We start from the raw sequence: 25,000 nt of genomic DNA, 5'->3' as shown, positions 1-25,000 counted from the left end.
AAGAGCCAAGTTTAATTGAAGATTGCATACAAGTGCACGTACATGTCTACGTTTGACCAAAGCAGAAAAACTTCTTTTCTTACACCATCGCCTGCGTGAACCTGATATGCACACTTTTCTCTACATCTCATTGTCTCATTTACATATACAGCAATTCATTTACATAGTCTAATGGGTACTGGTGAGAAGATGACAAAAGCCAATGGCAAAAAAAAAGTAAAAATCAGTCAGCCATAGTTATTTACTTTAATTTACCAGCTGCATTTTCTGTACCTCATCACTTTTTCCCGTTATGTTGACATGCTGTATTAGTGCATGTTTTTACACTCGGTAGGAAAACGGGGCTTTTCTTCTGCTCTTTACAGTTTTCACATTCACACATTCATACAGCACAGGAGTGTTCCAGACAGAGCCGCTCTGCCTGATTACGCGGCGGGCAGACTGTGGTCATGTCTTCCATGTGGACACTGCGCTCTTATTTGTGTTCAGGTTCCACTTCTCTGAGTCTTGCACTCATGTCCCCTTCTTGCCTCCTTTGCAGTGTTGTGCTTTGGTTCATTTTCATTCTCATTTGCATTTGAGTGGATTTGGATTGTTTTGAGGAATAGTTTCTGCTGGTATACAGCACAGTCTAATCTAATTTACTGTCTGAAGTTCATCTCTCTCCCTCTCACTCTCCTTTACTCTCTATTTCACACACACACACACACACACACACACACACACACACACACACACACACACACACACACACCATCATAGAGCCAGCATACAGCACCCAGACATTTAAAAAGAATATTGCTCAACTAATCTAGATGTAGATAGATAGATAGATAGATAGATAGATAGATAGATAGATAGATAGATAGATAGATAGATAGATAGATAGATAGATAGATAGATAGATAGTGTGTGTGAGTGAGTGAGTGAGTGAGTGAGTGAGTGAGTGAGTGAGTGAGTGAGTGTGTGAGAGAGAGAGCGAGAGAGAGAGAGAGAGAGCGAGAGAGAGAGAGAGAGAGAGAGAGAGAGAGAGAGAGAGAGAGAGAGAAAGAAAGTGAGCAGGTGAAGTATCCTGTGTAGTAAGGAGGAGGAACCCAGAGAGAGGCTCTTAATTTTTAATGCTAGATTGATCCACAGAGCTGCAGTACATTCATTGTGTTTCTCTCCATATAAAAACAGAAACCAAATCCAGCACTGAAACACTATATGCTAGTGCAATACAATTCTGGTTTCACTGTACTTTTTGATTGTATTCAATATTCAAATTTTTCATATTTCTTGTGTTTGTTTGTGTGCTGAATTTGAAGACTAATCAATTCATCGTACGCCACCTGTGACAGTTCGAGGATAAAGCCTGTGAAAAGCCTCTCCCACTTGGACACATACCACTGCTCCACTGCCGTTGGAAAAAGGAACAACTCCTGTCTTCTAAACTGGATGACCATGTAGTGGTCTTGTCCCTCCCTGCTCCCAGAGCCACAAACTGCCCTCTGTCGGTCTCTCTCTCCCTTTCTCAGAAGTACCGTACATGCTCTTCTCCTCGATCCCTCTTAATATTACATTTCAAAGAGGCACACAAAGTTATTTCCTTTTCAGGAAAAGATATGTTTGGTCCTCTGGAACACATACGAAAGGCAGTGCAATATGGACGCACGGCTATAGCAAGGCACAGCAGGGAAGGTTATTAGGCACATTCATTCAGTAGTGATGATGGTGAGAATGAAACATCTCTGATACTTACAAATGCGTAGAGAACGTGCTCTGTTACACAAAAGACCCTCAGACATGTGAAAACACATAATACCAACTCACCCTCTCTCTTCTGTGTCTTTCATACTGCTATATTCTAAGCCATATACCAATATACCAGTCATTATGCTAATAAACATGAGCTACACTGAGATGTATGTTATGTACTACACATATGAGTACTAGGGAATGTGGTCCTAAAACGATTTGACAAACTTATGACAAACTTAACCAAAGTTCTATATTTTAAAGTTAGAGGTACACATTCTTTCAAATTATCTAAGATTTTGTTTATCATTTCATTTATTCTTTTTTTGAAAAACATAACATCAGCATGCTAGCAAGAGGTGCTCACCAATGTCCCAGGATCCAGGGCTGTTGTTCTCGATCTCGCGGCGGCCAATGAAGTACCAAACACAAGCCATCCAGTGGGCCAGCAGCGCAAACATAGACATGAGCAGGGTGAGCACCACGGCACTGTACTGAGAGTAGCGCTCGAGCTTCTGTAGTAAGCGCAGGAGTCTTAACAACCGAACTGTCTTCAAGAGATGAACACCAAAGTACTGTAAACACAAAGAACACACACAAAATGAATCACGTACTACAATTAAACTACACGTAAGGCCATTGTACTGGGTCAGTTCCATTGTAAACATGTATGCTTGGTGTACCTCAAGGTTCAATGTTGGGTCCAGTACAAAATTGGTACTTTGTACATGCATGTGAGACCAGCACAGTTAAAAGGTTGGATCTACACTGCCTTTCACAGGCAGAGGCACAACTCACACACTCACCACGCTGACGTTAAACGCGTAGAGTAGGTCAAAGGGCAACGCAGCAATCAGGTCCACAAAGAGCCAGGTGGTCACGTAGTGCACGCAGATGGAACGAGCATCATACACCACCTGTCCTGACGTGCTCACGAATGTGGTGCGGAAGTTTAACACAATGTCTGCCATGGAGAGCACAATGTCAGCACGGGCACTTTGTTTTAGAGTCAGGTTCAGGTTCGCTGGATGTTTGAATATCATTCATTTAACTCTGTTAACACTGCTGGCAGGGAGCAATCAATGTTTGATAGTAGGGATAAGAGGGTTTCCTTTAAGCTCAAAGAAGGGTTTAAATAATGCATATCATAGTACATGATAAAACACACTGGAGTACATTACAAATGAGCTTAGAGTTGTGGGAAGTACCTTGTTACAGCTGAAACAACGTTAATTAACATTTCAGCACATTTCTGGTGGAACAATTCAGAAGCAGTTTTGGAGAAAATGTCTATTATTTCATCATAAATCTTTGGCTTAATGGAAAAATATTAGCAAACAAATCAGATTAAGTCAAGAAAATCACTGTTTGGCATGGCTGTGAGTTACAGTCTACAAATTAGATTTTGTGTTTTACTGGAGTAGAAACAAAGACTTAATGACAAATCATCCTTGCAAGGTAACTTCTAGTATGCTGGAGTTGATATTCTGACTTTTTTTTTTACAATTACTGAATACAGCAATTCAGCTGAGAGCAGCTATATGAAGCCCAGCTGCTTCTGGACTATAATAGATTCATGTCTGTCACTACCAATCATTTTTATAACCCAGTCTCCATTTCTTTTCCACTTCTCAGCACCAGAATGCCTAGCAGTACAGCAGGAATCAGAGCCCACCGCGAAGAACTCACCGTGCCCAGCTATCCCTTTAAGCTTATTCACATTCACCACAAGTCTAGTTTTACATTTGATTAGCAAATCTATTGCGCTCACTTTGTTTGCACAGAACACTACTGAAACTCTGATGGTGAATTAATGTGAACACAGCTGAAACTCTGATGGTGAATGAACACGAACACAGCTGAAACTGATGGTGAATGAACACAATCACTACTGAAACTCTTATGGTGAATGAACACTAACACAGCTGAAACTGATGGTGGATGAACACGAACACTACTGAAACTGATGGTGAATGAACACGAACACTACTGAAACTCTGATGGTGAATGAACACGAACACTACTGAAACTGATGGTGAATGAACACGAACACTACTGAAACTGATGCTGAATGAACACGAACACTACTGAAACTGATGCTGAATGAACACGAACACTACTGAAATTACTGTGGTGTCATTTGTGTCCACCTGGACATTTAGTTAAATTAGCATGAGATTTAGCTCTGCACAATAGAGAGGTTTAATTGAATGCAGAAGCTAAAACGTAGCTACAGGAGCTCTGTTAATGGAGCTAAAAGTCAGGTAGATTTAGTCTCTGGCTCTTAGGTTGTGAGACAGAAGGACTGGACTTTACTGTGTTCTCAAGTGAAAAACAATACAAGTCCTTTGATGACACAGTAGCGAACCAAAGACTATCAAACATGTGAGATGGTAGTAGTGTCTTCTTCAATCAGAAAAAGGATTGCTGTGTCTGAACTTGCTTCTGTAGACCTCTGCTATTATATTTGACAGAAATTCAAACAAAAAATAAATTGTTTGACAATATGTCCCTATTTAAGAATGTAAGTAACCTCATAATGTGTGCTGTAGGAAGTTCCTTACCTAGAATGAAAAGGATCTCCACCAAGATGTCACTCACACTTGGTGGACTCCTGGGGGCTGTGGCATCGTCCCGCCCGCCCACCACGGTGAAACAGACGTTATAGGGTACGGTGACCGCCACATAAAAGGTAGCTAACAGAATCAACCAATCCCAGCCAGCCTTGAAGGTACCGTAATGGAGAAGTATAAACCGAGACTTCTGAATAGCGGCTACTTTGTATTCTGGAATAGGTGGTTTCTCCCCAAACATGTTCTGAAAAGAGAGAGGTATTAATCAAACAATGCGAGCTACAGAAACAGGCGCTGAACACTTTCCCAGTTCTCTCTACTGCCTCTTTTACAAAGGTTTTTAGCAAGAAACCAATTTTTTTCATTTTTACTGACTTCAGACTTCAAACTGATATTGCAATGAAACATACTTTCACTTTTATTAAAATAAATAAATTCTGAACGCCTATTACTATCTACTTATATGAATGCATGAATACATGTCATGAACTATAGAGTGTGTATATCTTAAAGCAGTTATGAAGACATTCAAGCAGAAACCCATTTTCAAATGTTTAATAAAAAATGCATCTATTTGGTGTGTATTATTTTTAGGCTAAAAGGTTCAGAAGGAAGCGTATACCTTGCATGTAGCCGGTGTAACTCAAACCCTGCAAGGTCTGTCAATATTACTGCATGTCTAGTTAAACCTTCAATATTCCAGTTCTAGCCACACAGCATACATAAACACATTAGCTTCTCAAAACCAGGCTGCGAATCCTCTACCCTGAGGTGAGCTTGTGTAATCCCTAAGATGAAGTCTTAGAAATGAGCTTGTGGTATTGATCTGGATGTATATCTTACACTGCTATGGTGTGTGTGTGTGCGTGTTTGTGTACTCTACCTCAGAAACAGAGGAATGATTTTTAAACGAGTGTTTGGGAATAATTGGAACGGCTAGAAGTGAACGTGTTTAAAATGTGCGATGACTACTGTCAGATCTGGGATGAAATGCAGATTAGTGGTAAAAGTGGTGGGCCAAGAAAAACATATTGTGTTTAAAAATCGCTATTATTACTGCTTAGCTTGACATGAGTGGGAACGAGAGATCAGAGGTCCCCAAAAGCTGTCGTTCGGCTGCGTGGGGCGTGCCACGCCCTGGAGTGTTTCCTTACGTTGTTGAGCTTGAGCTTGGTCTTGTCCTGCTTCTGCAGGTGTCCTGAGAGCTGGTACAGCACAGCACGGCTGCGTCGACGGTTGGCGTTGAAGCCTTGCGGTCTCGGGACCTTATGAACCTCCAGGCCAGTCTCCTCATCTGAGCAGAAAGCAAGCTTTAATACAGTTGGCTTTTATTGGGTTCAGTCCAGTCTCATGGCACGATTTGTAAGCAGGAGGATCGCAAAACCGTTTCCCAGAATTTAAGCAGGCCAAGAGAAAGTCAAAACTGGCGAGAGCAAAGTTAATATATGATCTGATCGGGGATGTGGTCTTGGGAAACATCATCAGTTTGCTGGGAATGGAAGGACCGGTCTGTGCCTTGTTAGCCGCTGCTGTGCAGATTTTCTGCAGCAAGCATGCTTGAGTTATTGCAATGATTGAACAACTAATTCTGGTGGACATGCACCTTTAAGTACACAAAATATTATTTCTGAAACAGCCATTAATAGATAATTGAAAGGGCTGGGGTTATGCAACCAGCACCAACTAAGAACAAGAGTACAGCACCAAGGTTTTGGGTTTTTCTTCCTTAGAAGAGGAGTGATGGAGGCAGCTTGGTATACTGCACTGTCCTAGCTGCTACGGCGGTCTGGGCACGGCCCTCCTGCCCACTGCTGTCAGAGACATTCGGTTTTCAGCTGTGTTTTGAAGCCCATCACCCACAGCTTTGATTTCTTCCACTTGCCTGTGTTCTCCACCTGCTTAGACTCAATTCTGATTCATTAGACTCAGTTTACATTCACTTAAGACTCAGTTTGGATTGAATTCGACCTCAACCTCAAGGATGTAATTGGATTCCTTTTAAACATGGTCTAATAGGTTTGCTACATCGGTTTTAACAAGGTTAGCATCAGCTCATTACCCAACCAACAACACAGGATCGGGAGGTCCAAGCTAGCGGCTATTGGCTGCACCGGGGCTTCTCCGAGGTTTTTTTCTTTCTACCTTTCCAGTCATCTCTCTTTTGGTTCATTTCTATGATGTTCCTAAGGCGAGAAATGGTGTCAGGTTTCCAGTAAGATATATCACCACAGCACTACATGGAACGCTGACTTAGAAATGGCTATTCAAAATGTATGACTCAACAGTGTAACCCCATCAGGGACAGAGAAGGGGAGGGAGAGAGAGAGAGAGCCAGTAATGACACAGGAGGGACATAACAGGGGTTTCTAATGTGTGTGTGTGTGTGTGTGTGTGTGTGTGTGTGTGTGTGTGTGTGCACTCATGCATGTGCATGAGAGACAGCGCTGGGAGGAAGAATGAGTGCAGCCAAGGTGAAGCTCCCAGTCCTGAGGCTTGCTGAGCCAGAGCTAAGTCGGAGGTAACGGTCTCCGTCAGTGAGGTGCTGTGTATGTACAGTGTGCCTGCCTGCCCTGTTGAAGGTTACCGCTCTCCCTCAGCTCTATCTGTTACTGCAGAATTATTTCAAATACACAGCCTGAGGACTGAGTCTCCTCATGTGGTGTCAGGGAACACCGCAAATCACGTGAAGAGAAGAGCCCCTTGTTTTCCGTAACCAAATGATATCAGCAAAAACCACACGCTGGTTCCACAGAATTGCTGCGTGTGCTTATGACAACGGTGATAACGTCAGCGAGGAGCCGTGTGTGTATGCATGTAAAGGAACTTATCTGCTTGGGGCCAATGTGTAGGAACAGAGTGTTCTTGTATATTCATGTGTATGAGTGTGTGTTTGTGTTTGCATGTGCGCGTGTGTCACACAGGTAGAACACATGCATGCTCACCTGTCTCAGGGCACAGCTCTTCATCCTGGTCTTTTTTGTTGTCTGTAATGTCTTTATGTGATACCAGGAAGAGCACGACCTCTCCCTTTTCGTTCTTTATCGGCACGATATCCAGCAGACACCAGAACTGAGAACCTGCCAATCAGAGCCACGGACATCTCCTGAAACGGCTATTCATTAACACGGAGTGCAACAAAGGAGAACACACCGGTGGCTCGGCATTGGGAAATAAAAGAGTATTGTGGGATGCCTCTCCTCACTTGCTTTGCACGCGCACTTTAAATCGGTTCCAACTGTCCAAGGATATTCAGGTCTTCTTCTGTGCTGAGTCTCCGTGCATACCTTGAGTCCAATGTTTTGACAGAGCCAACCCCAATAACAACAAAATAAGGAGCACAGATGTGTGGGCATCTCAAGCTCAGTGAACTAAGAACTGCTAATTGACTTGTTACACGACATCAATAAGGAAAAACAGGCAGAAATGCTTCTTTGGCTTTCACGTTCAGTCTGCGTTCCAGTTATTCATGGTGGCAGTGGTGTTACCCAGGCTGGCTCTTTCGTGCTGCTTGTGCGTGGCTTTACAGACTGCTACCCAAAACCTGCCACTAGACCCAACACCCCTTTCACAATGTGCAGCTTCTTGTAGATATTCAGGGAATTTGGGATATTCTTGCAATGCTCAAGCGACGTTCTGATGGTTCGTAACCCTTCACAATGCCATCGTGGAATACCACTGCAACACGTGATGTGAAAGATGATGGAAAGAACAGAGTGAAAAAGAGAATTTGGAACACATAGACGGGAATCTTTATAAACCACATGAGCAGGCAGCTGGATTTGGACTGTGTTATCTCTAAATGAAGAGTTTTAAAGAACACACATTCTCTGCTGTACGGCAAATGCTTAATACAGACACACGGCTCGTAATGAAAGCTCTGTGTGTGTGGGGGGGGGTACCCTTGTGAGTCTTACACTAGCCAGCTTTTATGTACAAAAGTGCTTTCATCTTGGAAAATGCTGATGTGATTTGTCAAATCAAGTTTTTTGGTAATACAATATGAAGCACAAAATGAAATCCTAATTAAATTGACTTGCTCGTATGAAAGACTAGAACAATATAAAATCAGTGCACTTGACTAAAATGAACCAACAAATGGGAAAAGCAGTAGCCACTGAAAGACGTTTTATTTTTGGGTTTTTTTCAAATGGCAGATCACTACACAGACATAAACGAAAGGACAGGCTGACTAGTATAATAATTTAAAAAAAGCTTTGTCAGATTCAGCATGTAATACAGACGTCGCACAGCATAGCACATCCGCACTATAGCATAGCCACTGAATAGTCTAGCAAGTCTGTGGCTATGATCTGATATGCCCCCTATATCTGAACCCAGACATTACTGCAGAGAATGACTGCAGGCTGGCTTAGGAATCAAGCTGTCCAGTGACAGAGACTGAGAGGGTCAGCAGGGAAGAAGGGAGGCTGGGGCAGTCTTGAAAGACCATGGAAAAGGATTTTAACAGCCTTTTACTCGTACAGAGACCTGAACCGCCCAGGAGGGTGCACTCAAATGGCCTGTTCTCTCTGTATGTCCTCACTGCCTTGCGGTCTGCACTTAAACCAAGCAGCCATCTGGTGGATCAGGGCTGCATTAGTGCAAAATGAATGAGTTTTAGAAAACGGTTCTTGTACAGAGCTGGGCTGTAAAAGCAGGTAGCAGGAGCCACGCTGGCCAGTACAACTACAGTGGAGGAAATGGATAGAAAAATGAGTTAAGGGGACATGTTTACAACACCAAACACCTTCTGTGAAACTCAACATGTTACTTTTCCCAAAAACAGAAGAGGTTTTTTTTTAAGGGATTTGCTGTGCTCTGTGCTGTGTTTGTGATTGAGATGTTTTTTTGATAAGTCCCTGAGTGGGGTTGCAAACCTACTCCACTACCAAAATCTCAGCAGAAGACAAATACCTGTTTGGTATTTCCAGATGCTAAAAATGAAAGCTTCAGGTCTTTAAAAAAATGTTATGCTTTGCTTGTTTTCATTGTTTATAAAGCACATCAAAATCAAATTATTTAAACCATTTAAGATAAAAAAAAGCAAACAAAACCGGAATTAACCACTGGTGTGTTGCCTGTCCATATTCACATATGTGCTCTCAGGTTACGCGGTCACTAGTTTGTTGCTGCGTTTTGCCACCCGAGGGTGGGTGATAATGCACAAAAAATTATATCCTGCATTCTCCACCGCTGGGGCTTGTGTGTAAAAGCCGAAGTGTTGCCATCAAGCTGATTTTCAGTTAGATTGAAACGAAAAACGATGCTGCAATGTGTTCAGAACAGCCAGACACGAGGAGTCCTTGCATTAAAGTGTTATGGTGCTGTGTGCACAGGCACCTGCCACGCCAGTTAGAACACAGAGGAAGGGTCTTACAAGCAATCTGGTCAAATAAATGTGTTTTCCAAGGCAAGCGTGGTACTGAATCGCTGTCAAACTGTTTGGGAAGACAGAAGATGAAGCTAAAATCAGGCAGCAGTAGGGGGAGTTTTCTGTTTACAACGTGCATGTTCTTCCACATCACAAACTCGGTATTCAGTAACACTAATCGATTCCTGCCTCCTAGCTTTAATCAGCTGGGTTATTGATTTCTGATTCTTTGGTCGAATTTGAAAATGTAGTCACTTCTAATCGGCTGGCGATGTTAGAATCTCATTAACCTTCTCATTATTTCTTGCTCTCTTTCTCTATCTCTGTCATTTTCTCTCAATTCAGTTAAATTAAGATTTACTGGCATGACTGTATCGTGCACAATCCCGCCAAAGAATGAAAAAGTACGGATTTACGCATAGAAGATGGTCAGGTTTTTAAAAAGTAACCGACTAATACAGGCTTCTCCCACCTCCTTTCTTGTAGAAGACCAGTTCAGTCTTGAATTCACGCCGATCATCCAGCGCGCTTTGGATCTGCGCTGTTAGCCGGTCACTGGTCTCGGGCCCGTACAGGAAGTTGCACGCGCAGCTCTTCTGCATGAGCTCGGCGCGGGCGTAGCCAGTCAGCTCGCAGAAGCCGTCCGAGCAGTAGACGATTGGATAGAGAGACTGCACCTGGGCATTCCCCAGCACGAAGTTGCTGTCTGTCAGGAGAGAAGGAGAGAAGGAGAAAGAGATGAGAGTGTTTAGCAATTTATTCATCAACAGCGAACAACACGCATAGCCATAGAATATCTCACAACTATTATGAACTGCAAATGGATTTTTTGTTAATATGTGAATAATTGGTAAGAGAACATGTTACCAGCATTTGTTGTACACTAAATCAGCAATCAAACAGCTACAGTCTACATTAGGCCTGCACTCTGGTCCCCCCACCCCCAGACGAGTGGAGCAGGAAACAGAGCCACAGCAGTGCCTGTGATGGGTGAGTGAGGACAAGCAGTAGCCTCGGCGGGAAAGCGCCGAGCCTGGCCAGACGGAACGCTGCACGGCTCTCCTGACACGCACGCAACCAGCAAGAGCAGGTCCTGCTCAGGTGGAGCAATGCTGGTAGACAGACAGGAAGAGACAGGGGGGGAATGAAGAGAGAGAGAGGGAGGGAGGGAGGGAGGGAGGGAGGGAGGGAGGGAAACAGATGGAAACTGAGATAGAGGGAAAGAGAGAGAGAGAGAGAGAGAGAGAGAGATTTTTCCGCATTGAAAAAAATAGCCATCAATTTCTGGAATTCGCTAAAAAGATAAAAAAAACAAACAGTAATCTCCACTGCTACTGCTTTAAGCCCTAAAGAGCCAGTAGAGGAACACTGAAACAAGTGCCCTCATTCAGCCGGCCCTGAAGCGCCACACTAAACACTCTAACAACAACATGGCAGACAGACAACCTCAGGACTACCTCATCCTTTCCATGAGACTTCTGCCCACACTAATCAGCACAAAAAGAAATCCACTTAAATTATTGAACTGAAATGACCAAAAGCCAGAGGAAAATTCAATGCCGTCTCTCCCTCCACGGTGAACACACAGTGGCAGATTATGTGAGCACAGTGACTAACAACAAACACAGAAGACCTGTGAGCAGGTACAGACTGAGGAACCACAGCCTGGCAGACACAGACACACCTGGCTGCCCAAACCACAGCATCTCTGTGCCCACTGTAGTCAAGCTTCAGTGGAGAGAGAGCTACGCTTCCTCACCACCTGTAGCCGACACACTCAGCTACGAGACACGTTCCACACCAGATTCCACACTCAGATGATCCCTTACTGCAGACCTTACTCAGAGAGAACAGAAAACCCACAACAGTCTGTATAAAATATATACATGCTTGCCACAGAGGGAAGAGACGAGTCATCAGTGATGCACATTAGTTCATATTGCTCTGTGCAGTACAGTTAATGTAACACACACTGTACCACTGTACCACTGTACAGGGTATATACTGTATATATATACACACACACACTGTACCACTGTACAGGGTATATACTGTATATGTATACACACACACACTGTACCACTGTACAGGGTATATACTGTATATGTATACACACACACACTGTACCACTGTACAGGGTATATACTGTATATGTATACACACACACACTGTACCACTGTACAGGGTATATACTGTATATGTATACACACACACACTGTACCACTAAACAGGGTATATACTGTATATATATACACACACACACTGTACCACTGTACAGGGTATATACTGTATATGTATACACACACACACTGTACCACTGTACAGGGTATATACTGTATATGTATACACACACACACTGTACCACTAAACAGGGTATATACTGTATATGTATACACACACACACACACACACTGTACTACTGTACAGGGTATATACTGTATATGTATACACACACACACTGTACCACTAAACAGGGTATATACTGTATATGTATACACACACACACACACACTGTACCGCTGTACAGGGTATATACTGTATATGTATACACACACACACTGTACCACTAAACAGGGTATATACTGTATATGTATACACACACACACACACACACTGTACCACTGTACAGGATATATACTGTATATGTATACACACACACACACACACACACACACACACACACACACACACACACACACACTGTACCACTGTACAGGGTATATACTGTATATATACACACACACACACACACACTGTACCACTAAACAGGGTATATACTGTATATGCTGCTGTCTACTTTTGTTCTTTATCTGTGTTTGTATATATTTTTTCTACTTGTTAGTTCTGTTTATGTAAATGCTTTGGAAATATAGTATAATTGTCATGCCAATAAAGTTCATTTAAATTGAAATTGAAATTAAATTGAAATAGATAGAGAGAGAAAATATACCTCTACTCCCACCTCTACTACAGAGACGGAATCGCATTTTCACCACAATTTATTGCCTCCTGTCTCTGCACAAATGTTAATCTACTGAACAATAGAGTTCTGTTATCATTTCCAAGGCATTCCGGTATAATCAGACGCTAATAGATTTAAAGTAGTAAGCAGCAGACTGCATAGGAACAGTGATGTCTGGGTTCACTGGAGATCCGTAATGAGATGGAGAGGGTGGGAGGGAAAGCTGCACTAATCAAGCTTGGCGGGGAGCGGCACAAAGACAGGATGTCAACACGGCACGCGGCACCTGTCTGCGAAAGAGAGGAGCGGAAGACAAAAGAGAGGGAGGGAGGGAGGGAGAGAGAGAGAGAGAGAGAGAGAGAGAGAGAGAGAGAGAGGGAGAGGGAGAGAGAGAGAGAGTGAGAGAGTGAGACGGAGAGAGAGAGAGAGAAAGGGGAGAGAGAGTGAGAGAGTGAGAGAGAGAGAGAGAGAGAGAGAGAGGGAGAGAGAGAGAGAGAAAGGGGAGAGAGAGAGAGAGCGAGGGAGAGAGAGAGAGAGAAAGGGGAGAGAGAGAGAGCGAGGGAGAGAAAGAGAGAGAAAGGGGAGAGAGAGAGAGCGAGGGAGAGAGAGAGAGAGGGAGTGAGAGAGAGAGAGTGAGAGATGGAGAAAGAGAGAGAGAGAGAAAGAGAGAGAGAGAGGGAGAGAGAGAGAGAGAGGGAGAGAGAGAGAGAACAGAAGAGATGCCAAACACATTTGGGTGGAAATCGGAGTGAGTGAAAGCGACAGGTGTTGAGAGGTCAGTGAGAAACGTGAGTGGCAAGAGTAGGAAACCGTGAGCGCATCTGGAATACTACAAACCCTTGACACCATCTGGAATACTACAAACCCTTGAGACCATCGGGAATACTACAAACCTTTGAGACCTTCCTATTTTTCCTATCTTCTACCACTGCAGCATTGGTTTTGTTTGCCATGTATTGTTGCTGTAGCTCCCACATCAGGTGCAGTGCACAGGGAGCCATGCTGGAGTTTTGCTGTAGGAGCGAGCTGGTAAACAAAACACAAGACCTGTGCACATCGCGAGACGGAGGTCTCTACAAGCATGCTAGCTGGTGTGCTTAAGAAATATGAAAGGCACTCGGATGGGAATTTTGCCTTTCCGTGCCTGCTGTATGAATAGTACATTGGAAGAGTGTCACAAAACACGTCCTTGAAAGTACTAAACTTGCACTTTAAATTCCAAATCCCCTGCCCATGACCATGTTATATCTTAAAGACTGCTTGTGTATATATACTGCAGAACTCAATCTATAATTTACACTTTATCTTTCAGTTGGAAATACTGCCAGTGACTTTTAACATTGTTCAAAACCTTGCTTTCATCTCTCTCCTTCACTGATGAGTAATTTGTTCTGACCGTCCCCCACCGTCCACACACACATGCACACACATACACACACACACACACACACACAAGAGAGGCCCAAGGACTGATCCCTGGACAACTAACACCTTGGACAACCGCATCAACAAACTGAAATCTAGTGATATAGGAAATAAACCGTAAAAGAGCAATGTTGTTTATACCAATGACAGAAAAACAGGATGGGAGTGTGTCAGGATTTATCACATCAAATACCTCTAATAAGAGGAGGAGACTATGGGCACCAGAATCAGTTGTAAGGAGATCATTATGAACACATAAGAGGTCTGTCACAGTGGCATTCATGGTAAGAAAGCCAGATTGGACACATTCAACTAATCTGTTACTGGCTAAGAAAGATTGTAGTGGAACTGCCTACTACTCTTTCCAACAACTTGGCTATAAAGAGGAGAAATGGGTTGATATTGTTCAAATATAGCAGTATTGAAGGTCAGGTTTTTTGAGAACAGGTATAAAAGCAGACATTTTTAGGGCAGCTGGAATGGGACCAGAAGCAAGAGATGTGTTAATTCAGTGGTGGGTAGCGTTGTAAATAACCGTGCGGCACTTTTTGAGGACAGAGTCAGTAGCAGGTTGACAGGAAGGTGAGCTAGATTTGGCTATCAGTTTAGTGATGAGGGCGGGCTCAGTGGTGGAGCTGGCAGGATAGCTGAATTGTGAGAAGTATAAGTAGCATGAGGCGTAGAGGCGGCAGAGGGGAGACGCTGGTAAATAGTGTTGACTTTGTCTAAGAGGATCCAAGAGGAATAAAATTGCTCAGCAGATCTGGGAGAATTAGCAGTTGGGGGCTGAAGAAATTTGTTGATGGTAGAAAATTAATTTGTGGTTTATGTCCCATACCACTGATGAGGTGAGGTAATAAATGAAGGGCATTCCTAGCAGCTCTGGTGATCTGCACATGATCCGAACGTTATAGAGTGAACAGACAGTTTTCTTATGAAGGCATATGTGATACTGACTTTAGGTTTCAGGGCATGAAGCTCAGTCATAAACCATGAAGACTGTGAGCAGGAGCCTAGTTTTTAATGGGGTAACCTGGTTACTCGAGCAATGTGTATTTCTTCTAGAAAATATTTATGACGTGATTATGGGGGGGGAAAAATAATAATAATACACAAAGTGCAGCACAAACAAGGTGAAAAATCAAATGACTCTGTAGTCCTCAAATGAAGCGGTTCCACAGAGCAGGACCCCCACATGAAAGCGGCCATGTTTAAAATAGTTTTACTACGTAATCTCCGAAACATCCAAGCCACTAGGTGTCAGTATAATGGCATGATGTGAAGCATAGAAAAAAACGTACTCATTGCTCCTTTAAATAAATCTGAAACATGCCATTGTGGAGAGCTAAGATTTATTCAGGACAGAAACAATGGATTTACCGTGAAGCAGAGAAATAGGGATATTAGTTATAGCTTTAATGAGTTTGTGATCAGAAATACCAGATCCAGAAAGAGATGTGATATGCAGACCAGTAGAGCAGATTAAGTGCCTTGTGTGACCACAAGAGTGTGTGGGAAAATCAACATGTTGTATCAAGCTAAAACAATTTAGTACAGACAAAATCTCACTTGTCAATGAGCAGCCAGTGAAATCACACCTGGAGGCAACCAGCTAGAGTAAATAATTCACAAAGCTCAGGCAGAGCAGTCTATGTAGATTTGGGTGGATGGTAAATTAACAGAACGAGCAGTGGGTTTAACACAGACAGTTTCACAGCTAAATATTCAAAAGTAGCATTATCATGGAACTTGCAGATGAGAACAATAAAAAGGCTTCCCATGAACCTCAGATAGCCCACCCTTTTCCCTGTGGATGGGGCTTAGCTAAAGAACTATAGGAGCAAATTAAATTGAGATGAGAAATAGTCACCATTTTAACTGGCCTGAGTGGTATTGCACATGGTCACGGTGAGTACTGAGCGATAAGACCATGGTAATTTGTCAGCCAGGCTTATGACTGAGCTTGAAGAGAAATGAGAAGGGAATCTTATTAGAAGTCTCAGTAGAAAACATTACTGTTGTGCTAATGTGCCTACTGACCACGTAAAAGAAAACGTTTTAAGCTCCCGAGGGCCTTTCACACTTTTTAGTGATGCAGAGATGAACCCTGACAGGATGGTCTCCCAACCTTGAACTCCAGCTAAAGTGTTGAGATCCTCAGGATGGAACCCTTGGACCGAATAATGGGGTTACAAATGGACATGTAAAATTAGATATGGACAATTTTTGACCTGACAAAGTTACATTCCATCTATGTAGACATTAGAGAACAAAATACTGAATAAATATATTCTATGGCACATTTAAGGAATCAGACATTAGTATGTGTGTGTGTGTGTGTGTGTGTGTGTGTGTGTGTGTGTATGCACACGTGTGTGTGTGGTTAATGCGATGAGCTGACTGTTGCTGGAATCTCTCCACAGGCCTCTGCTCCAATACCCCTGAGATGTTGTTTTTCTACAGAATGCTAATTAATGATTCTCTCTTCCCCTTGCTCTGTCTCTCTCTCTCTCTCTGTCTCTCTCTCTCTCTCTGTCTCTCTCTCTCTCTCTCTCTCTCTCTCTCTCTTCTCATCTCTCCCTGGTTCACTCAAGGCCTTTCACGTAACCTAAAAATCATCTCCAGAAATGCAGAGATTGTATATGACATAAGCAATAGCTCAACACTAATTGCTAGAAAGGTGTCGGATGTGACGCTGATTAACTGCGTCAGTAAATACATTAAATGCAGCACAACACACATGCAGGCACGCAAACACACACACATTAGAGGTTAACAGTGTGTTTTCTGCACAGGCACCTCTCAGTTCACCCAGTCCAGAAGTACCTGTGTCCTCTCTTTAACTCCCTTCTTTTCTACTGCATGTACCCCATCCTGTCTTCTTCAGACCTTTTCCACAGAAGCTAGATCTATTATTTCCTGGTTAACCTGTTTCATAAGCTGGTCTGGCCAGCTTCCCTGATGAAACGTGCGTGACAGCACAAAATGGCCGTTCCTCCTCTGGGCCGTCTGGGCTGCTAACGCTGGCACTATGGCGCCATTCTAGGTAACCGTTCCATGTTACGTAACATGTTCCTGTATGAATGTTTAAACAGAGCAGGGACCCACTGAACTGGTCCTCATGCCTCAGCCGGTCCCACCAGTGTGGCGTACTGTGCGAGAAGACGTCGTTTGCGTCAAAAACCCGAAAACGCCTCGGCTGTCAGGCACTGCAAAGCATAAAGGTATAAACGCATTTCTGGACAACGTAGGTGTGTTGTTTATCGTTCCACCAAGAAACAAACTTTAAAAAAAAGCTATCTAGCCATTTAGCAGACAGTCCACTGCTTGCAGAGCTAATCACTGGATTGAAGGGAATTTGTGAAATTCACAACATACCATGCTGGGTAAGAACTGTGTTTGAGGCACTAACTTGCTTCTCTGTTGAAATCTCTATGCTGTGGACGGAAGGACGAATGCAGGAAAGAGGAGTGGCATGTATGGCTTTGTTATACAAGAAAAACAAACCAACAGCCACGGAAGTGGAAGCGTATTTGGAACCAGTTTCACTGCCGCCTTATCTCGTTCCGCTTTTCAGCAGACGTGTACACAGACGCTTTCTCCCACAGCCTTAGCTAGCTCACTGAAGGAGAACCGTGGTTTAAATAAGTTTAAACACTGAGCAGCAGGTGGGACCAAATTGAATTCCTCGCTGGTTCGTCTGGGTTGCCTCTCCACCCTGCACACGGCGCTCGTCCACATTTCCATCGGCCACGTAAGCTTAAGGCCAGACAAGGTTTAAAACATAAAAATGTGGTGGACATGACAGGGTGACTACTCCAGGGCATTTAACAGAACAGGTGCCGCGATGACGTGCGTGCCGTTAAACACGCCACGCAAAAATAGCCAAACATCTGCCTTGTGCAAATGGACGCAGGGCTCTTTTATCATACCCAAACAGAGCTCCCATAAACACTACACAAAAAGCAATGGCCTTTGACTGGAAGTTTAATATGTCAGTCAAATCTATCAGTGTAGGTGACCCCAGAGCGCGTCAAGAACCTTAACCCTAACCCTAGATTTCATGGCCATAGACAAGTAAGCTTTCTTCATCAGACAGTAAAGGGTAAATAGACCATGTCTTGGGTAAATACTTGCCAGCTTAAAACACTGGCTATGTGTAAACTAGAAAAACAACTTTACATTTCAGGTGTGAAAATAACACGTTTCATAGCCCAGAGCGCTTCAGTTGAACTCCAGGTTGATCACCAAAGCCAGTGGCTGTTAAATCTTCTCCAACACTCACGGGTCATTAATTCCCATGCCGACAGCTTTTTCATTGACCTCAGACATTTTATAAGGAGAAATACCAACATTAGCGCTCCCAAGTTCTGCACAAGGGGATCTGTAAGTGCCCCAGTGTCTGACCCCGAAAACGCAGTTCACCAATTATTCAAAGCACTGGATGCAGGCTAACTGTAAATGTCAGTTGAATAGGCCGCCTTTATGACCCATATGGTAGAGAGATTGCATGAGGTGGCGTGGTGAGACCTTCTCCACCGCACGTTCATGATAATAGGGGCTGGCCTCGATTTCCCGACAATGGGGGTGCTTGGATCCTCCGGCCGCCTGAAACAGAACAGGGGAGGAGAGTGGCTATTTCAAGTAGAGGTCAATTGTTTTGACTGAAGAGACCAAATGGAAATAACACGGTTCAGATATGAGGGGGTCAGAAGCTTCCCTGAGAGACATTCAGACGCAATAGTGCAGTCATTCTGGTCCCTGGTAAAATGCACGGAGGGAACACTAGCTTCAGCTGGGGCGGCTGGGAGGGGGTGGCTTACAGGGAAAGGTTTCAGGAATTGGCAGGACTGAGCAGGACTAGAAGCTTCCTCAATCTTAATTAACATATACCATTTTGGATGAAGTGTGCCATAAGTTTCCAAAGCATCAGGACTTCTGTAAATTATTAAATTGTTTAAAATAATGTACTGCAAAATACATAAATAAACAACAAATCACTGGAAAATACATTATCAAATAATGTATTATTGAATGCCTACTGTAATTCCAAATAATTATTTAAATGGCAGTAATGAATCAATGAAAGACTATTCTGATGACTAGCTTTTCATATTTAATCCTAGAGAGGCCTGTGGACAATGTTATGTTTTTCAGTTTTCCAAATCCTGACATAACCAAGAACCTGTTTGGACTCTTTTGCTCAGGAAAGCGAATATTCTGCATTACGACCCAACCATTCTCGTCATTTCCACGGTTACGGTTCCTCCCTCTAGGATGGCGACAGTTTCCTCATGTTTTTGTTTGTCACAGTACGCCTCCCCGCCCCCCAAACGTCTGTGTGTGTGTGTGTGTGTGTGTGTGTCTATTGCCATGCCCTCTCGTGTCGTTCACCTGATCCTAGTTGTGTGTAATTGTCATGTGTATATATAAGTCTCGTGTCTTATCGTTGAGGTTGTCGGTGTTTGAAACTATAGCCTGCCTGCCACATCTTGTTGTTATGTGTCATAATAAACGTCTGTGTCAACGTGCCTCGTCCTGCTTAAACCCTCCGAACGTCACATTGTTTTGGTTTTAGTTTCAGTGTTGCTGCAGGTACTGCCCTTCGTTGTTCTCAGGTGTTCCTCACTGTCGTATTTAACCCGTGCGCTCGACCTACAGCTGGTCGTTGGGTCATATGACTGTTGTTGTTCATATCGCTCCCGTCATAGTTTGGTGATGCTATCTGTCCGTTTACTTTCGTGTTCCTATCTGCTCGTGTCCTTTTAGTTATATGTTCTGGTTTTGTCTCGTTGTCTGACTGTTCTGGTTTCTCAACCTCTGACTGTTTCTTGGATGATTTTGGATTTGCCCTCATACGTCACTTTCCTCTGCGTTTTGTGTCTCTCACGGTTACACTAAAAATAATCCTCTATAGTTGTGCTGTAGAATGTTATCACTCTGTGTAAACGAAACACTCACAGTAGTATTTAATTAAACTCACTCCTAAAGGGATTGTTTTTAAATGCATCTTGAGGGCAAAAAAAAAAAAGGATACCGGAAAAGTATGTATAACGATGCTTTTGATTTAAAGGCAACACCTGTTCCATTTAAAAGAACTGTGATTCATAGAAGTTTACAAACAGATTGCAGACTGTACAGTGCACTTTGACTTGATTTTTCATAATGGTTTTATATTATCTTCATATTTACCACTGCATTATTGGTTACCACAATCTGTATTTTCCACCAAATAAAATAATGTTAAAAGTAAATCATTTTTTTATACTTCCTGGTATTCATATGAATTTTTGCCTATATGCTAGTGATGTCATTAATATTCATGCTAGCAGGCATGAATAACATCCCTGCACCCCTTCACGCATTTCAAAATAATTTGCAGATGTCACACATTGTTCTATGGAAATGAATGTTAATTTTGAAGTCATGTCTGACACCACCAGGCAGGTAGACAGGTGGAAAAAAGCCTGTACTTCCCGAGAGAGGAATTCAAGCACAAAACAGAATTCATAAGACCTTTGACTGAAGCCAAAAGATGAATCAGAGGTCATAGCACATGTGCAGGGAGGGAAAAGGTTAGTGAGACTTTCAAAACTCCTTGAACTCATACTGTGCACCAACTGTTTAAATAAGCTCACCACTTGTGTAATGTTGCATTGAGTGGTTCAAGTGCAACCGTAGTGATGTTTTTGATACACCGAAGCAAAGTACATCTAGACAACAGTCTGTATGCTTATGGTATCAGCAGAAGTACTATGTCAAGTAGTCTGTGGAGTAGCATGCGTCTGTGCAATACACCAAATCAGAATAGTACAGCTTGTATGATAGAAGATATGAAGTGAGCACATGAACTGAATTAAATCATTCCATTAAACTGAATTAGACCATTCCTTTTTGTCCTTCTGAATGGGTTTCATTATTAGGGTTTGTGAGATTTACAACTGGATTCGCATTGATCTGCATGATACTACATTTTCTGTAATGGGTTGCTGGAAGCTGCATTTTCTCATACTGCATATAGCGGAGCTTTATTAGACTGCTGTGTGATGGTTTTCAGTAGCTGTAATGTTGAAGTTTTGTAAGATTCCTCAACTCAATCAGCCCATTAATCACAGACCACTGTGTACTCAGTCTCAACTGCAGGTTGGTATGTTTCTGGGTTTTAATGTGTTCTAACCCAAAGGGAGAGAAAAAAAGCTCTCTGTGTGTTTGAACAGTGAAAACAGTGCACTCTACAGGTATAGCTTTTGATGGCTGAGTTGTACAGTTGTACTGTATAGAGTTAGTCTACACCTGAGGTCTGAGTTGAGATGAATTGTCATTGAGGAGCCTAAGCCAACCTAAGACAACCTTGTCTTCAAGAGAAGACCACGAGATCATGATATAGTGATGTGCTAGAACAACAGAATACATTGAAAAGAAAATTGTTAGTAAAACAACCTACACAAGATATTTATTCTATTCATCCACACAGCTTTGCTGTTGGCCAAGCTGGACGTTGGTAAATTAATAAGATATATAATAAGAATATGTCTCTGTCATGTAATTGCGAATCAGTTATGTCCTCAACACTACTCAGTATAACATCACTCCAACATCTGCATGCATTGTATAATTAACATAATGTTTAGATGTCTGGCCTGGGACACAGGACGTGATAAATGGAGCAGAGGATGTATGGCTCAGCAGGGGTCTGTGTCTCGCTGGGTTACAGCTCCACTCGTCTGAGCCACAAGCCAGAACTACACGACTGCATGGTTCTGCTGCTCAGCTGCAGAACACACACGCCCAACCACAGATAATGAACACACATACACCTACAATGACAGAAAATAAACACACACACCCCAATGACAAATAATACACACACACACACACACACACAAGCACACCCAACCACAGATAATGAACACACACGCGCACACGCGCACACACACACACACACACACACACACACACACACATATATATATATATATATATATATATATATATATATATATATATATATATATATATATATGCTCCCTGCCTACTATGAATTTTACACATTGTATCAAGAGGAACAATACGCACATGGCATGCTGTTTGTAAATATATACAAATAACTGCACATGGTCCATAATGTTCCATAGCAAACATGAATACATACACAAGCAGTAAGAAAGATCCAATACTTTGGTCATAATTACCAGCAACATAAGCCTGAGCTACAACTACCCACTCACATACCCACACACAACCTTGCGTGTGTGTGTGTGTGTGTGTGTGTGTGTGTATTGTGTTACTCAGGAAGAGCCCTGTGATTCCACATATTGTTTTCTCCAAAATGTAAATAAGTCTATAAGGGTACTGGGAGAGAGCATAATCAGAGCAAGAACAGAGCTTCCATTAGCTTTAATCTGGCATGATGTGGGCTAGCTAAGAGAAGACAGGAGAGAGAAACTGACAATAGATAGAACAAAGAGATACAGACAGACACACACACACAGACAGATATACAGACAGACAGACACACACAGACAGACAGACAGATAGAGAGAGAGGGAGAGACAGACACAGAGATAGAGATGGATGTTACACAGCTATGATGGCCTGATGTAGTGGAGTTCACCAAGGAAATGGTAATTGAGGTTCGGCCACCTTGTACGGAGCCCAGTAGTCATCTGAAGAGCTTGTTTGGCTAAACATGTTCTTTAGGAACAGAAATGCTGCAGAAACTTAATTATATACCCAGTTTGATGGAATAAAGTTAAACAGCCATTCCTCTGCTCTCTCTCTCTCGCTCTCTCTTACTGCTCACCTCTTTCTCTCACTAACTGAACATTTTCAGTGGATTTTAAGGAGAAAACTGCCGTGCTCTCATTGCTTAATTTGCATTGCCTGCTAAATTATACAGGGGTTATATCAGAGATGTTACAGAAAGAAGTGAGAAATGAAAAATCAAAATGTGGATATGCCAAAAGTCAGAATGTACACATATATTCTTAAAAACGATAACCTGCAAACACACTGAAAACAGAAAAACGGAAAAACTCCAGGAAAAATGTTCCACAGAGCTGAAGCATTATTGGTGTGCTTGCACAGTCTTCAAACACCATGTTGTTTTAATTTGGGAGCAGATTATCTTACTTAGATGGGAAGTGTTTGTGAGGAAATTTGAGGGTTCTTACTGCACGCTTGCTTGCCTTCATTGGTGCAGGCTTTAGTGGCAAAACCTCCACTGATATATACAAGGATGCATTTATGCATGACGTTTGTATGTCATTTATGTTTTCTAATATCTTATGCTCTATGAGGATTTAGTGTGATAATGTCAGATCCCCGTGAACTCAGTTTGGGAATATTTGTGATGAGTGGGGCCAGATTAAAAGTTTTTGCATGGGCCATAAAATAGGCCAAAATGTCAAACCTGTTGGCAATTCGATACCCAAACATTAACATGTGCTGCTACATGGTGTTGTGAAGGGAGTGACCTTGTGTGTTTTTGTTCTCAGGAGCTATGAGATGTGTGGTGAAAACCTGAGGATTGGTGGGTGAAAACAAATGCTGACAGGATATCAATTATGGATGATATTAAAGGAACATGTGGACATCCTTCACAGCTGAAGCCAAGGTCTGGGGGGGGAGCCTTGGTATGTAGGAGATCTCAACACAAACTGCCAGTGGGATTCCCTGTACAACCGGGCACTGCTCACAGCTGCTTTCTTTCATCTGACCATCACAGTTTGACGAGACGGAGCACAAACTCAAAACCCAACGAACTTCACCAGCTATATCCCTGACCAGGGAGTATGAAGCCCTGCTTTCAAAAAGTCTTCTACCGAATATGACTGATTTATGGGAGCTCATTACCATCATCTTAGGCCCTCAAGCTATTTTGGAAACAACAGGCATAACCTCAAAGGAGTTTGAGGTTTTTCCAAACTTTTTCCAGAGAGTGTAAAGAGTGATACTGGAGACAGGGTCCAAGTTGCCCCCATCTGTCTTTTCTCTCGCTCTCTCCTGCCTCATGTCTCGCACTTGTCCAAAGAAAACCCTTACTTTCAGACAGGTGAATGGGTACGAGCCCACTGAGGCTAACGAGAGCGCCCTCCGAAACTGAATCTGACATAAATGCTAAGTGCATGAGTGGCTCCTCTACTTTGCGCTGGGTCTGAATGGATCTTCTCAAGTCAAATGCAACTACAGATTACAATGACTACATGCATGAATTTCTGAAATATCTCATGCTTGCTATCTGTCTCCGTTGCTCAATTTAGCTAGAGAACTATAGAGAATCATGCGAACTATGGAGCAAGCATGAGCTAACCCTGCCTTTTCCTCTCTGAAACTCCTCCCTCTGTGTTCCTGTGAGACGGTTAGAACCGGATCACACAGAGATCACTGCTGCGATGAGGAAGACATCTCCGTATGTCCCAAATGATTCCCTTTCCATATGCACGCTATGATCAGAAAGAAATCACCATCCGCACATATCGTTCATGGCACTTAGGGAATAATGCATATCGCCATGCCTGAAAGAAAGAAAGAATCAATGAGTGAATGAAAAAACAAAAATGCATCCACGCAGCAGGGAGGTTTACTGAGAGCTTTCCATCAGTAGCCTCACACCTGGAGACTCTCCTCTGTCAAGTCCTTGTGTGAGTCAGTGAACCGTGCACTCTAGCACTCATGATTTGGTATGGTTTGTTCTTGAGCTTATCACTTGTCTGATGTAGATGCCTTCCTCTCGGTACCAGCGTTGCTTCCTGTATTTCAGCATTAGTCTAGTTCAACAGTACCTTGAGATCTAACCTACTGTGCTGGCTAGGATACATTCTATGAGACGACGACAAAGCACTTTTGTGAGTCCGTCTGGATGAGTGTGTCGGCTAAATGTCGTAAATGTAATTGCAAATGTACCAGTCTTTCCAGGAAATGTTGACCTGA

At 42.8% G+C, this 25,000-nt stretch overlaps 1 protein-coding gene across 2 annotated transcripts in view; it reads right to left on the bottom strand.

The window, feature by feature from the left end:
- kcnh3 (potassium voltage-gated channel, subfamily H (eag-related), member 3) overlaps positions 1-25,000 on the bottom strand; it is a 94,301-nt gene that overhangs the window by 25,130 nt on the left and 44,171 nt on the right. Inside the window, exons 1-7 of one of the 2 annotated variants that reach the window (XM_081720791.1) lie at positions 17,447-17,495; positions 10,154-10,387; positions 7,253-7,387; positions 5,465-5,604; positions 4,302-4,554; positions 2,544-2,701; positions 2,105-2,312 (exon numbers count right to left, since the gene is read on the bottom strand). In XM_081720791.1, coding sequence (XP_081576917.1) covers positions 2,105-2,312; positions 2,544-2,701; positions 4,302-4,554; positions 5,465-5,604; positions 7,253-7,387; positions 10,154-10,283 — 1,024 coding nt within the window. In that variant the 5' untranslated portion in view covers positions 10,284-10,387; positions 17,447-17,495. Of the gene's footprint in view, positions 1-2,104; positions 2,313-2,543; positions 2,702-4,301; positions 4,555-5,464; positions 5,605-7,252; positions 7,388-10,153; positions 10,388-17,446; positions 17,496-25,000 lie in introns of those variants that run through there. The other variant, XM_026995907.3, reaches the window with a different exon arrangement.

The sequence above is a fragment of the Electrophorus electricus genome, chromosome 9, assembly GCF_041902795.1.
Source record: "Electrophorus electricus isolate QZ-2024a chromosome 9, ASM4190279v1, whole genome shotgun sequence".
NCBI lineage: Eukaryota > Metazoa > Chordata > Actinopteri > Gymnotiformes > Gymnotidae > Electrophorus > Electrophorus electricus.
The sequence above is the reverse complement of the archived record's forward strand: the minus strand, read 5'-3'. Positions and strand labels throughout refer to the sequence as shown.